This window comes from Miniopterus schreibersii (genome assembly GCF_964146895.1).
Source record: "Miniopterus schreibersii genome assembly, chromosome: 16".
NCBI lineage: Eukaryota > Metazoa > Chordata > Mammalia > Chiroptera > Miniopteridae > Miniopterus > Miniopterus schreibersii.
The window spans coordinates 19,963,158-19,978,344 of record NC_138116.1 but is presented as its reverse complement, the minus strand read 5'-3'; the positions used below and the strand labels follow the sequence as shown (position 1 = coordinate 19,978,344).

General features: G+C 51.6%; 2 protein-coding genes across 2 annotated transcripts in view; one reads left to right on the top strand and one right to left on the bottom strand.

Moving 5' to 3' along the window:
* The window catches only part of SCRN2 (secernin 2), a 116,863-nt gene that overhangs the window by 95,523 nt on the left and 6,153 nt on the right, over positions 1 to 15,187 (bottom strand). The window lies entirely within an intron of this gene.
* On the top strand, positions 4,572 to 13,417 carry CDK5RAP3 (CDK5 regulatory subunit associated protein 3). The gene is made up of 14 exons (XM_081116055.1): positions 4,572 to 4,715; positions 4,944 to 4,989; positions 6,796 to 6,927; positions 7,207 to 7,307; positions 7,656 to 7,704; positions 8,393 to 8,571; positions 8,781 to 8,917; positions 9,138 to 9,282; positions 9,680 to 9,790; positions 10,206 to 10,284; positions 10,881 to 10,969; positions 12,252 to 12,457; positions 12,817 to 12,988; positions 13,087 to 13,417. Exons 1-14 carry the CDS (start codon positions 4,710 to 4,712, stop codon positions 13,150 to 13,152), a joined length of 1,518 nt encoding a protein of 505 aa, XP_080972181.1. The 5' UTR covers positions 4,572 to 4,709; the 3' UTR covers positions 13,153 to 13,417.

The window sequence follows — 15,187 nt, the reverse complement described above, 5'->3', positions numbered from 1 at the left end:
AATGTGAGAGAAACCCATTTTTTCACTTCTCACATTTTCAGCTGCAGCAGGCTTATTGTTACATTGTCTCCCTGGGGTTTATGTGAATTGAAGATATTATTTTGCAAGGTCCCTTCCCTCTCCTGAGAAGAGTACATAGTTTTCCCAGGAAGATGCCCACAGCTTTCTAGATCTACTACTTTCCCTGAAAGCCTGCTCTATTTGAGAGTGGATGTCCATCCAGAAGACACTGGAAGAGCTAAAAAGTCATCCTAGCTCAGGTGTTGGGAAGAGACTGGAAGGATGGAGGGATGGGGTTCCTGTCGAAGGCACTCATCTCCCTCCACTCCCCGACTCCGAAACCCAGGCCTCTGATTTCTCCTCTCTTCTCTCGATTTTGCCACAATTCATTCCCATTCTGCAAGACTCGGTGTTACTTCTCCCAGGAGCCTGCTCTGTTGGCTTTCTGTCCCCATGCCTTTACTCGAAAGTTGAGTTGGACACTCCTTTCTGTTTCCTTAGCTCTCTGAGCACACCTCCTATTTGGTTTGTATGGGTTTTTAAAGCACCTATTAAGCATGAGCACAGGGCTAGTAGGCTCTGGGTTTACTGTCATGGGATTTATCCTTCACACATCACACTGTCACTTTCTTTGAGGGCTGGGACTATGTTTTTGTGTTAAGGTCCCCAGCACCTTGGAAAACAGTTTTTGGCAAACAGAGAGTACCTAATATTGAAGAACATGGGAAAGGAGGCTGACAAGATGGGTGGGTTGGTGGTGGGCTTGGTGTTCCTTCCCTTGGAAGAGCAGACTCCCTCCACCTGCCATGACGGGGGTGATGAAATAATGAAGTGCAGTGGCATTCTAAGGAGATGACACCTCAGACCCAATTCGCAAGGCCACCCAGTGAGGTATTTTCCCCTAGAAGACCAACAAAGGTGAAGGGATGGGGAGGGCATGGCTGGCTAGGGTTTAGGGTGCAACCAATGACCCCAGAGCGTGACCCATCCGGCTGGCTTCTCATGGGCCTTCACTGGCCTGTGTTTAACTCGTGAAGTCAACCAGCCCGGGTATCTTCATCTGGATTCCCTCCCTCTGGTTCCAAGTGGTTCAGGGGGATTGACTACAGGTCCTGAGCTGTAGAGAGAGGGGTGAGGAACAGAACTGGGGACACAAACCCTCCCCACAGACCAAATGATCCTGGTCCCCACTCATCACTAACTGCCTTCGTGCACATGCTACACCTTTTCTTATTCCTTCCGTTACGCCCATCCATTAAGCAACTCACGTTCAATGTCAGGTGTCAGGGCGGGTGCTGGGGTTACAGAGGTAAACAAGCCTGTCCTCCCTGCCCACAAGGTGCTCACAGACTAGCTGGGGAGGCAGACTGAAAAACACGGCACAGAAAGTATACTGCCAACAGCAAGAGGCCCAGCTGAAGCTGCTGAGTTTCCAGGGCTTCCAGCCCAGCAGGCAGACCAAACACACACACACACACACTCACACACACTCACACACACACACACACACACACACAGGGTCAATGTGGCTGTGAGCAAACACACAGAAACAATAAACCATAAAGTAATAACTGTACTGCAGATTAAAAAATGGATTACTTGAATGTCAAAGGTAAGCCTTCTTTTTATGGATATTGAAGCAAGGTAAGTAATGGGCATTCTTGCCCAGGATGGGGTGTGGTAAGGAAAAACTTTGGAAAGGGGCAGGGACTGCAGGGTGGGGTTCTGACTGTTTGGCACAACAACTGGGGAGAAAGTGGGAGTCAGAACTGAAGAGGAGGGAGGAAGCGACCTGGGGCAGTGGTGGCTGAGCTGCAGGAGGGGGCAGGCAGAGCTGCAGGAGAAGCCACATCCTAGAGAAGGAAAATGCAGGCTGGGGATCTAGACAGGCCTGGGGTTGAATCCCAGCCCCACCAGCTGTATGATCTTGGACAAGTTACTTATCTAAGCCTTGGCTCCCTTGCCTTTAAAATCTGGCCAATAATAGTATCCACAATACAAGGTTGTTGGATCAAATTAGATAAGACTTGTAAAACATCTAGATCTACACTGGCCTGGGGCACATGGTTATCACTTAATAAGCAAACTGACAACAACAACAATAACAACAACAACAAAGGATGGAAGGCAGCCTGCATACATAGCACCCTGAGGGTACCCGCTCTCCCGTCCAAAGCCGGCCCAGGCTTACAGTGTCCTCCCCACCTCCCTACATGTGCTTCTCACTACCCCCTCCCCTGACAGTGTCCTGCCTGCTAAATCAGCAGAAAAATGAGAGATTCACAATCAAAAGCATCCCACTCCTCTCTCTGCCACTTTCCAGATGTTGGGAACCCCAAGGACCTCGATGCCTTGGATGCCAGACCACTTATGTGCTCATCTGCCCATAGGCCCTGAAGTTCACTATGGCCTTGGAAAAGGAGGAACAGTACAGAATGCTTTCCAAAGCCCACACTCCTGTGCTCTCTGGGGCAGCCACCCTGAGGACAGCAGCTAGAAACTAGAAAGGACTGTCCTCAAACATCCTTCTGTCCCACATGAGTCACCCTGGGAGCTGAGGGTGGGGTGAAGTGCCAGTGGTCTCTATCTCCACCAAGTCACCAGGGCTGGGCCTTCCAGACTCTCCCCACCCTGCTCTGCCCCGCCTGCTTATTCTAGGGAAAGAGATGCACCTTGAGGGTGGGGCAGGGCCATGCTTCCTGGGATGTCCCAGGGAGCCAAGAACACATAGTTGCAGCCCAGTAAGTGTTTGTTTAATCATGGGGGAGCCCCAGCAATTCCTATAGCCTGAGTCAGGACTCTGAGATGGGAAGCAAATTCCCATAAGAGAGCCCTAAAGAGGTTCTTAGTTCTGCCCTCTGAGCCATTTTCAGGGAAGTCTTTCAACTCATGCTATAATAATGATTACCACACACACACACACACACACACACACACAGAGTTTACAAAGCATGAGAAACTATATTAAAGCATGTTGTAAACTATTAAGAGTTATATACATCTAGTATGTTTATTTATTTAAGCGTTTAAACAGAAATACCCTGAGATAGTCAGGATAGGCGCTATCTCCATGTTGAGGAAACTGGCTGGCAGAGAGGTTATGGAAATGGTCCAAGATCTCACTGGGCAGGAATCTAGATCTTCTCACTGTTGTATCACACCACACAGTTTAATAAAAAATTTACTGAGCCACAAGTGCTGCGCTGAGGTGGAGGTGGGGGCCATTTAGAAAGAACCAGGCAGAGCCTCCTGGAGGAGCTAACAACCTGGAAGGAGAGGGGCGTAAAATGGCACACCCAGCCCTGTGAGATGCCAGGGATCTGTTCTCAGCCCATCTTCTCTCCTCACTCTACCCACTTCTTGCCAAATCTCATACCCTTCCGCAACTTCAGCCACCACCAGGACCACAGATAAGTCAGCCCATGGCTCTCCAGAGCTGTATTCCCCAGCCCCATGGCTCCTCTGAACTCTAGAGCTATAGGCCCTAGTGCCTCCTGCACACTCCCAGGACCACCAACCCCAACGCTGAGATACCCTCTTGCACCCCTGTCTCAGGGGGTGGCTCCTCCATTCAACCATGTAGGTGTTATCCTTGTAGTCCCATCCCAACCCCACAACATACAGCCAATCAATTGCTAAATCCTGTTTATTTTCCTCCACAATATTCTCAAATCCAGTCCTCCCGCTGCTCCTCCTCATGCCTTTCTCCCAGGTCAGGTCTGAATTTCTGCAAGGGCCCTGCACTTTTTTTTTTTTTAAAGATTTTTTAAAATTGATTTTTAGAGAGAGAGGGAGAGAGAAACATCGGTGTGAGAGTGGAACATCCATTGGCGGCCTCCTGCAAGCCCCCTGCTGGGAATCGAGCAGGAAACCTGGGCATGTACTCTGACAAGGAATCGAGCCAGCAATCTTTCCGCCAAGGGAGGACGCCGAACCAACTGAGCCACACGGGCCAGGGCAAGGGCCCTGTGTTTTCGTTTTGCATTGGATCCCACCAATTACGTTGCCCATTCTGCTGCCTGTTGTTCCCTAAACCCCTCTTTCACTTTGTGGCTTCCAAAGCTTTGTCTGTACAGTCTCCTCCGCCCGAAACACCCTCCACGCACCACCCCTCTTTCTGCAGCTCTGCCTTTAAGAATCAATTTAATGTTATGTTTGCGATGCTTCCCTTCACCCTCTTTCCTTTCCTTCCCTGCCCTAATTAACAAGGTGCTCAACACATGTCTATTAGATAAACTGAATGGAAAGGCAAAGTGTGACAAGTGTCACAAACTGCGAGAAACAGTAAAACGTCCCAAGGCGGGAAAAGGCTTGTCTAACGGCTCCAGTTAGCCTGCAGGCGCGTTAATCGGCGCCCGCCGGGCTCTGCGCAGCTGCGACCAGCTCTCGGGCGCCGCCTCCCGCGATCGCGCCGCCACTGCAGCTCTTTCTTGGCGCCCCGCCCCTCCCCGGTCCTGAGCCCGCCTCACACCTCCCATTGGCTGGCTCCTGTACTCCCTCCCCTCCCGGTCTCAGCCATTCGGAGCCCCGGGGTGGGTGGGGCTTGCTGCCAGGGGTGGAGCGAGCGCCCCGATTGGCTCTGAGGAAAGCGGCGACGTGGCCGGAGGAGGCCGGTTGGGGCCTAAATTGAAGCTCCGCCACCCGGGCTCTGGATTGGTGGTAGGCGGGGCGGGGCTGCGTCGGCGGCCGGAAGCAGAAGTGGAGGAAAGATGCAGGTGGGGAAACAGGCGCTGAGGAAATGGGGGGCTATCCCGGGACCCCTGGATTGGGTTCATTCTATCTGTCCCTCACCCGCGTCCTTGGCCACCCTCTCGGGCCGGCGCAACCCTCCCTGGCTCCTCGCTCTGGCTCCGCAGGGTGGCCGGGTGCCGGTGAAATGAGCGCGCGGGTGGCACGCCCCTGCCCCGCGCTCACGCCCCACTGTTTGTCGTGTTTCCCGCCAGGATCATCAGCACGTGCCCATCGACATCCAGACCAGCAAGCTGCTCGGTAGGACGGAGCGTCCCCGCGCAGCCAGCTTTCAGGGGGAGTCCCAGCCCCTTGCCCCCTGTCGCCAACAGCTGGGAGCCCTGACACCCCAAGGCCCCTGTTAAATCGCTGACCACTCGCCACGCTCTGTGACCTGATCTGTGGCCTGACCCGCCTCGCTAACAGGAGCGGGAAGGAACCATACATTGTCTGTACTTGACCTGCGTTTTCTTCTTTAACATTTATAATATGTGTTGTCAAATCATATCATTCAGGAACAGAGAGGGTAATGGCTTACTTTAAAGACAGTCATAACTAAGTGGCAGATCCGAAATTGGAACTGAAGTATGTCAGGCTCTAACATCTATGCTTTTTGTATTAAGCTGGAAAAAACTCACTTTTTCTTTTTAAAAGCTTCCATCTTCCCTAGATTTTAGGAAGAGGACACAGACCCATTTGGAAATAAAGACCTGTTAGTGACTGGGCCATCTCCGATGTCTGTCTGACCTGCATACCTCCTCCCCATTTCAGGGCCAAGGGGAGGATCTCGTTATTCTGACCCCTCCAGGGCCAGTGCACAGCTGGGTTTTTAAATGCTCATTGGATTAATTGATTTGATGCTGGTTTTGTTAAGATACCTGTTTGACTACCTCATGCCTTTGCTTCTAGATCTGTGACATCCACAGAATTTTTCTTTCTGAAAATTTTAAAGGAATACAGCAGAGGGAGTATAATGATAACAACTGTGAGGCTGTAGTGTTTGACCAGTTGACAGATTTATTAACCAGGGCAGGTTCTGAATTGACCACTGTGGGCCATTTAGTCAGCCCTGTGCAGTGGCCACTTAGTGGAGCTTCATTTTAGATTTGTCTCAGCTGTTTAGCAAATGTGCACTCTTGGTATATGGACTTGTTATTGGTCATGAAAAGGACCAATAAAACAACAATCATGCATTCATTGAGGGTTTGCTCTTTACCAAGTGCGTTTTTAGGTACTTGACATTGTAAAGATGAAGATCACTAAGATTTATTGAGTCCTTGGCATGTGCCAGGCAGTGTTCAATGTTTTACCTACCTTATCCCTTATACTCAGTATCCCATTATCACCATTTTACATTTGGGGAAACTGAGGCACAGAGGTTGAAAGACTTGCCCAAGAAAGTTGATAATTAGAAGCCAGGACCATCTGGCCCACAAAGCCTAGCTCTTAGCTCTCTCCTACTGATGAAACATGCATGGCTTGCAGCCATCCATACCCTTTAATAAAAACATAAATCTAGGCCCAGATTCCAGGAGGTCAGTCACATTGGTATGCACGTGTCCAGGGTGGTACTTCCCTGGTAAGAATAGACCAGTGTTATGTCGTCTTTAGGGCGCTGTAGGTATTAGGGGCTTTGCAGTTGTTCATTCATCTAGCACTTGGCATAACTGTCTTGTATTTTCCATTGTCATGGTTAATCCCAGCCCTGAGGAAGTGGAAGTTGAATATCATCCTCTGTCAGGAAAGTTATAATTACCCCTGGAAGCAAAAATATTATGGAGAATTTAGAGTGGTCAAAAGTGGCACTTTGATGTCAGGATCAATTTAAAGTTTTTCTTTATCCCCGTGTTGAGGCAGTTGCTCTAGAAGTCACGTTGCCAAAGTCTGTTTAGCCCCAAGCATCTCTTTGGGCCTGTCTTCATGTCCACCTTCCCATGACCCCCCACACACACCTTAACCAGTGTGAATACAACTTTTAGCCACTGTTTTAGCATATTTCACTTGAATTAGTGACAGAATTTTGACTGTGTGAATGGGAACTCTGTGATTTGGATGTTTCTCACATAGACTGGCTGGTGGACAGAAGGCACTGCAACCTGAAATGGCAGAGTCTGGTGTTGACGATCCGAGAGAAGATCAATGCTGCCATCCAGGACATGCCAGAAAGTGAAGAGATTGCCCAGCTGCTCTCTGGATCCTGTGAGTGCTTTGGGGGGCTACATTCCTGGAGTCCTCTCTTTTCCTGGAGCTATATATAACAGCTGAGCTGCTCCCCTGTTGTTTAGCCACAGGGCTGATCCCCAGAGGAAGATTTTGTTTGGGGTATAGATGCTGGTTTCTTCCAACACAAACTGATGAAGGGGAGAACTGTGCATGCTAAAATTACTGGCACGTATATGAGTCAGCTATGTGCATTGGCCAGAGTAGAAGGGGGAGACACTGGAATTCTCAAAGTCTTTGCTCTCCCTTGCTTTCCAGACATTCACTACTTCCACTGCCTAAGAATTGTGGACCTTCTCAAAGGCACGGAAGCTTCCACAAAAAATATTTTTGGCCGGTACTCTTCACAGCGAATGAAGGCAAGTGTGGGCGAGGGTGGTAATAGGATCAGAGCCTCGCTGGTCTCTCAGAGGATCCGGTGGAGACGCCTAAATGGAATGTTTCCTGAACTTTCTCTTCGTCCCCATAGTTTATGCCAAAAGTAGCTCCTACCCCAGGTTTACATTTCAGACCTGCTCCTTTGGGGATTGCTCATTGGCGCCACACTCTTAAAAAAGTGGGTGGCCCAGCCAGTGTTACAAAGGAGGACAGGAATTTGTGTTTGATGTGATGCAAAAGCTGGGAGAGCTTGCCCTGTTCCGGGATTGAGCTGGGATGTGACTGCTGAGTGCTGTTCTGGCTCACTTGCTGTTTCTGTTCTTCCTCAGGATTGGCAGGAGATCGTAGCACTGTATGAGAAGGACAACAGCTACCTAGGTAAAGTAGCCCAGCCTGGGCATCTGGGTGTCCAGAGCGCCACTGGGGAAGCCCACTCCCACAGTTCTGAGACACTAAGCTTCTAGGAGGCACAGACCGTGTGGGGGAAGAGGTTGGGCTGTAGAAGTCTGCAAGGTGGGAAAATAAATTCCACAGTGTTGGGAGGAGGCAGAGGACCAGACAGGGATGCAGGTAGTTGCCAGGCCTGACCCAGCAGGTATATGTGAGTTCTCTACCACTGACCTCTTGATAAAGTGGAATGCAGATCCCCATTCCTTCCACACCCCTGTTCTATACTAGGCAGAAGAGGCATGGATCATCCTTGGGGCCATATCTGGTTCCTGAGAGAGTAGTTGAAGGGCTGATAGTAGTTTCGGAGTGTTTTCTAATAGTATAAACAATAACAGCTAATATTTACTAAGCACTTACTAAATACAAAGAATTACGCTTGTTGTTTTATATGGATTCCCTCTTTTAATCCTTATGGCAGATATTACTTTCCCTGCGATAGGGATGAGAATTGGATTAGAGAGGTTAAATCACTGTCAGGTTCCACAGCTAGGAAGGGGGGGAGCTGGGAGGCCACCCATGCCCTTCCCCACCAAGGTAGGGTATGTGCACGCATGTCCTGGGGCATGCTTGCCTTCTGGTGTGGGTGTCTGAGGCGCATTTCCTGGGCCCTTCTCAGTGGAACTCTCTAGCCTCCTCGTTCGGAACGTCACCTATGAGATCCCGTCACTGAAGAAGCAGATCGCCAAGTGCCAGCAGCTGCAGCAAGAATATAGCCGCAAGGAGGAGGAGGGCCATGCGGGGGCTGCCGAGAAGAGGGAGCAGTTCTACCACTCGTGCAAGCAGTATGGCATCACGGTGAGTGGGAGGGGTCTTTCTGAAGTGGGAGGGCACCTGGGGCCTCTGTCTCCTGGGCCCAGCACCTTTGCATCTGGGGAAGTCTGCCTTCTCTGCCTGCTGGTGCCCTTTTGGAGCTAGTTTCTCTTCTGTCTCATCTTCACATGTTTAATCTGTTGGACTCCACTTCCCATCACTCTGCCTTAGCCCACTTCTTCGATCCTCTCTAGGGAGACAATGTCCGAAGAGAACTGCTGGCCCTGGTGAAGGAGCTGCCGGGTCAGCTGGCGGAGATTGGAGCTGGGGCTCAGTCCCTGGGGGAAGCCATTGACCTGTACCAGGCCTGTGTGGGGTTCGTGTGTGAAAGGTAAAGAGGACCTTGGCTTCTCTCTAGCAGGGGGAATTTGCCTATTTTCCCTGGCTGTTCTCTCCTCTCCACTTGTATTTCTCCCACGTGACACCTGAGTTTTATTTTACACACTTAAACCCATGGGAGCTTTGCCCATCTGACCTTATGGCCCAGGCCAAAGCCCACTGTTGGTTTCATGAGTGGGCAGCAGGAGGGTCAGTTATGTGCTCTGTTGCAGCCCCGAAGAGCAGGTGTTGCCCATGCTGCGATTTGTGCAGAAGCGGGGCAACTCCACGGTGTACGAGTGGAGGACGGGAGCAGAGCCCTCCGTGGTGGAGCGGCCGCACCTCGAGGAGCCTCCTGAGCAGGTGGAGGAAGACGCGGTAAGACAGGCGGAGGGAGAGCTGCTTCCCTGACCACCTACGCACACGCACAGCCCAACCCCTCGCCACCTGAATTCAGAGCCCCAGAGGGAGAGAGGGGCATTTGTGTAAGAGAGACTGTAGTGGAAGGGCCCAGAAGCTCTACTCCTTTATTTTTCTGGCCCCCTTGAGATCAGAGTATAGACGAGTGCTGGGGAGCCTCAGCAAGCTGGTTGGCTTTGAACTGGGAACCCTTCATTCCCACAAGCTCTCCGAGATGGGCTTTCCCCTGGGGAGCTTGGAGGCCACTGTTTAAAGAATGTGCTGGTGCTCCCTACAGAAGCGGCTGAGGCCTTTGGGAAGGCAGGCCCCTTTTATCACCCACCTTTGTGAGCTAACTCCTTTTTTCTCATACTAGATTGACTGGGGCGACTTTGGAGTGGAGGTGGCTTCTGAAGGGACTGACTCTGGCATCTCTGCCCAGGCTGCTGGAATTGACTGGGGCATCTCCCTGGAATCGGATTCAAAGGTTAGGATGCCCTCGCAGTCCATCTCTGGGACTTCCTATGATTACTGCTTCAGTGAGAAGAAAAGTATTGTCTGTGCCTTTAAAGGCATCACTGGAAGTTCATAGCTCTCAGATCAGGTGTAGTCCAGGGGGAGACAGTTTCCAAAGTGACGTATCAGAGTCTTTACCTCTTTTCTCCTGCTGTTTGGGGCAAGGTGTGGGGGTGTCAGCAGGTGGTAACTCTAGAAAGGAGGGGTGAGGGTGGCAACATACATGGCCCCACACTGCCACCTTTGCCACCTACCTCAGGGCTGCATGTTCTTTATGCAGTTGAAATATGTAGTCGTTGAACTTATCGAGGGCTTTGGTTTATCCTGGTTCCCTTTGCTGGGGAAAATTCTGCCAACATTCCTGGGGTTCTTTGCTCTCCACCCAGGAAACTGGAGGTGATGGGATAGACTGGGGAGATGATGCTGCTGCTTTGCAGATCACAGTGGTGGAAGCTGGAACCGAGGGTGAGTGCACCACCCCCTGCCCAAAGGCCCCAGTGTCTCTAGAAACAAAAGAAAAAATGCATTGCTCAGGTTTGGCTTTTCACATATTTAACTGTTTTCTGAAAATCTTGATGAGGCTGTGAGTGCAGGGGGACAAAGAGAGTCCTTAAAATTAAATCTAGACACTCTCAGCTTTTAGAAGATGAATGTGGGTCAGCCATTCTGGTGAGGGGGTTCCAGGAGTGCTGAGAGGCTCTGAAGTCTGACCTGACCCCCTACCCCACCAGCTGAGAGGCTGTAGCAGTGATCTGAGCCACTAGAGGGCAGTGCAGGATGAAACTTCACCTCCTGCCACTCATCAGAGCAAACAGCTCCCTTTTCCACTCCTAGGAACCCAGCTCTGGTCCTCCTCACAGGCTGGGGTTTGCCAGTAGAGCCTGATTAGGGCTGAGACGTGGGAATGGGTAACCTTTCCCCCTTGGGTTATAATAGGAAGTGGCTTTAGTTCAGTGAGTCCATGTCCATATTAATCCACAGGGCGTCTCAAACTTGGGGAGGGGGGTGTCCTTCTGTGGTCCTCAGCTCCTTCATCATTTCTCTGTCTCTATTCCTGGCAGCTCCGGAAGGTGTTGCTAGGGGCTCAGATGCCCTGACACTTCTTGAATATCCTGACACCCGGAATCAGTTCATTGATGAGCTCATGGAGGTACCTTCAACCTTTGGGAGAGGTGTGGGGTGGCCTGGCACCAGCAGAGGTGGCATTGCTCCAGACACCTGACCTGACTCTTCCTGTTTCTGTGAAGGATGCCAAAGGTCTGCTTGCTCTGAACCAGACGCATCACATATTCATTCAACAAGTATTTACCATTCATTTTCTAAGCCCCTGGCACTGCCTGAGGTGCCAGATATTGAGCAGGGAATAAGATAGTTAAGTCCTTGACCTCCCGGAGCTTATGTTCTAGAGGAGACTGCAGACAAGAAACAAGATAAATAAAGTAAAATATGCAGTATGTTAGGTGTTAACATAAATGCCAGGAAGGAAAAGAAAGCTGGGAGGGAGATGGGGATTCTTGCGCTGCTGGGCTTTATATTGGGTGATCAGGGAAGGCCTCGTTGTGAAGGTGGCCAATAAGGTCTAGACCTGCAGGGGTGCAGAGAGAGCCATGCCGAAGTCTGGCCAAAAAGCTTTCCAGGCAGAGGAAGCAATTCGAAAGGCCCTGAGATGGGAGTGTGCCTTGCACATTTGATGCACAAGGAGGCCATTGCGGCAGGGCTGGGAGTGAGGGGGGAAGTGAAGGAGATCAGAGAGGGAAGAGTCTGAACGTTGGCTTTTACTCTGAATGAACCAAGAAGCTGTTAGAGGCTTTGAGCAAGTTTGGAGCCACATGATCTCACTTGTGTTTTAATGCTATCCCTGTGGCTAAGGTATGAGCAGCCCAGAGTAAGCAGCCAGTGTTCTTGGACCTTCTTTGTGGGACTGGGAAGCTGGGGGCCTGGGAAGCTGGGGGCCTGCCCCCTTCCCAGTGGTCTGCTGGTGGGGGAGGGCTGCCACGGGACAGGATGATAAAAGGGATTACTTTTCCAAGGCTGAGTGAGACAAGGTTCTCAGCTTCCTTTCTTATTCCAGCGCTTCTCAAACAGGGCTTTCTCTGCTCCAATCTCATTCCTTCCATAGAGAGAAAATGCTTTCACTGGGGCTGAGAGAACCCTTTGAATCTCTGCATTTAGTTATCTGATCCACAGGCCAGGCCGAAGTGGGCGTCCAGGGCTAGGTAGGGCCTGAGATAGAGCAGGGAGACGAAGAGTGACAGCGGAGGTTGCCCCAAGCTCTGTAGCTGGTGAGTTTCTGGCAGTGAAAGTAGTCAGAGGAAAGAACCCCTCCTCCCCCAGAGTTTAACCCTTACATCTCATTCTTCATTTTGGGCAGTCGAAGGGCTTAACCTCAGAGTTCTCTTCTCGGTTTGAACCAAATCCTCTTTGGTCCTCAGCTCGAGATCTTCTTGTCCCAGAGAGCGGTGGAGATGAGTGAGGAGGCAGACATCCTGTCTGTGAGCCAGTTCCAGCTGGCTCCAGCCATCCTGCAGGGCCAGACCAAAGAGAAGATGCTTACCATGGTGTCGGTGCTGCAGGACCTGATTGGCCGGCTCACCAGTCTTCGAATGCAACACCTGTTTATGATCCTGGCCTCACCAAGGTCTGGCTTTCCCCTTGACATTGGGCTGTTGGGGCATCTGAGCAAGGTTCCGCCATCTTGAGCAGCCCTGACCCCTTGTATCCTTCTCCGTGACCCCTTAGATGTAATTCCTACCTTCCATAATTGGGGGCACCATCCAAACTGGGGATACAGATCTCTGTGGGGCAAGATGGGGTGGTTTGATGTATGGAGGCAGAACCTGCTTCCCAGGAGGACAGAGGAACCAGGAGTTCTTACAAAAATGGGTGGGAGGATGAGGCCAATTAGGGATTTGGTTTCCTGAGCTGCACCTTTCCCAGCAGTTGAACGGGAATGCTCAGGTTGCACGGCTACACCACTTAACTGAATGCCCTGCCCAGGTACGTGGACAGAGTGACCGAGTTCCTCCAGCAAAAGCTGAAGCAGTCCCAGCTGCTGGCTCTGAAGAAAGAGTTGATGGTGCAGAAGCAGCAGGAAGCACTTCAGGAGCAGGCAGCTCTGGAGCCCAAGCTGGACCTGCTGCTAGAGAAGACCAAGGAGCTGCAGAAGCTGGTAAGACAGGAAAGGGAAGCCCACCAAGGGGAAGACCCCCAGTTTCTGCAGAATGAGGCCCCTCTGTTTCCTGCCCACTTGGTATTGCTCTCTTTCAGATTGAAGCTGACATTTCCAAGAGGTACAACGGGCGCCCTGTGAACCTGATGGGAACCTCTCTGTGACGCCCTCCACACTCTTCCTGCCCGTCTTCTCAGCCTCAGGATGGAGGTGGGACAGCCAGGACTGATGTTGTGGGGCCTTTCCCGGCAAGAGCCAGGCCACCTGGAGGATGGAAAGCCATGTGGTCACCCAGATGGTGACCTTGGCACTCACTGTTTACGCTGCAGGAAGCTGTCTTGATTAGCCTGTGGCCTGTCAGCTGGAAGCCATAGCTTCTTCTCGTTAATCTAGTTGGACTTAATAAAAGAGGAAGAGACTCTGGCTTTATTTCTGACAGTTACTGCTTTTCTAGGCCTGGAATTGGGGCTGCGACCTGTTTGCATGGGGTTCTTGATCCCTCTGGGCTCCCTGTCCCGTCAGCTGTTCCTGTGGAGGCCCAGGTTAGGGATTTTTCCTCTTGGTGACAGGGAGGGCCCAGATTAGTATCTACAAATGGTTCAGCAAGGGGCTCTGGGGTAACTGAGTCAGTTGGGCCCCTTTCTCTCAGCCAGGCCCAGCCTGCCCTACTCAGGCCAGAAGCCCAAGAGAAGCAGTCAAGTGGCAGCCTTGTTGGAGCCAGCAAAGCTGTATTTTCCTTTTAATCACAGCTTACCTCCAGGCAGAGGGGAAATGCGGTTTGGGGAGGAAGGTCTGATGAACAAGGTGGAGACAGGAGTTGTCACCTTCACTAGCTGCCTGTTCACTTCCTACCCGTAACTGCCTGCTCTGTGATTGGGTAGAGCCCACCCCAAGATAGCACCCGTCTCCCAAGCCACCTACCCATCTCTTTCCCAGGAAGGGTAGGGGTTGGGGATGGCCGGCAATTCGATTTTAATTTCATAGCAGAGCAGTTGATTCATGGCTCTTTGTCGCTGGCGTTGACTCCCGTAATGACTTTCCATCAAAATGAAAAGTGGAGTGACACCACTCATTATTCCTGCTGCTTGTTATCTCAGTTCTGGGGAGGGCCGCCCCCTCCCTGCTGCCTTTCAGCCGTCCTGGACAGTGAGTGATGGCCCCTATTAATCACCGACCCCGCGGACTCCGGCGGACACACGCTATCCAAAGGAGAGAGAGATAAGGCAGCATGAACTGCTTGAAGCTGCTCCTATCAATTAATGTCAGCCCATCGCTTCCCCCCAATCTTTGCCTGTTTACCTCCTTTTGGGGGTATTGGGGATTGAAATAAGTCTAGGAATTGAAAAGGAAAAATACTGGTGTGGGATGTCGAGGTAAAACTGTCCTTGGAATAGAAGGGCATGAAGCGCCCTGAGTGGGCTGTCCTGCCCTCAGCCGCTCTGAAGGCTCTGCGTCTCCTGGTCCCTGCGCTCCAAGAGAATGGCCGCTGCCTCCTGCCCCACCTGTTCAGCTGCTGGCTCCACTGGCCTCTGGCCTCCCTCTCGCAGCAGCCGTGGGCTCCCCGAGGCATGCTGCCCTTGCCCACTCTAATGCCCCTCGTCCAATCACCAGCTGTTACACAGACCTTATTGCTTACTGGGCACCGAGCTTAGGGAGAAGCCCTGCGGGTCACGTGACCCTGCATGCTGGGTTCAGGCCTCCAAAGCTCCCGCTGCTGCCCTTCCAGAGGAGCGCCTCGCCTGCCTCTGCCCTGCTGAGGGCCCACGGGAGAAGGTGTGCGGGCCGAGGTTTGGCCATGTGCACAGGAAGGGAGGTGCGTTTAGGCAGAAAGGGTTTCTCAGCAGATTTTGGCCACCTTGGTAAATGGTATGGTTAGGGGACTGTTCTCTCTCAGAAGGATTAGGCCCATTTCACTGCTTACCTGGTGATAGGAAGGCAGATGTAAATGGTTTTTAAAAAGGCTTTAATCCCGTAACATGGGTTTCTTCTCCAGAACCTTCAGTGCCATTTGCCTTTAGCCTCGTGTTTCGCTTCCTGGGGCCCCTTTCCCAACCGCCTGTCACTGAAGACCCTGCCTGGCTGTTTCACTCCAGGGGAGGGCAGCCCTGTGTCTTTCAGATCTGCTCCAGCTTTCCCTCCCATCGCTCTGCTTGCATAGGCTCCTGCTTGTTTTTCTCAGAATTGCCTCCGAGGTGGTGG

What these genes read in the sequence shown, in the direction of transcription:
- CDK5RAP3 (XM_081116055.1), top strand. An exon ending in CCAGACCAGCAAGCTGCTCG is followed by an intron (nt 4,990 to 6,795) that starts GTAGGACGGAGC and finishes TTTCTCACATAG; the next exon opens with ACTGGCTGGTGGACAGAAGG. An exon ending in ACTCTTCACAGCGAATGAAG is followed by an intron (nt 7,308 to 7,655) that starts GCAAGTGTGGGC and finishes GTTCTTCCTCAG; the next exon opens with GATTGGCAGGAGATCGTAGC.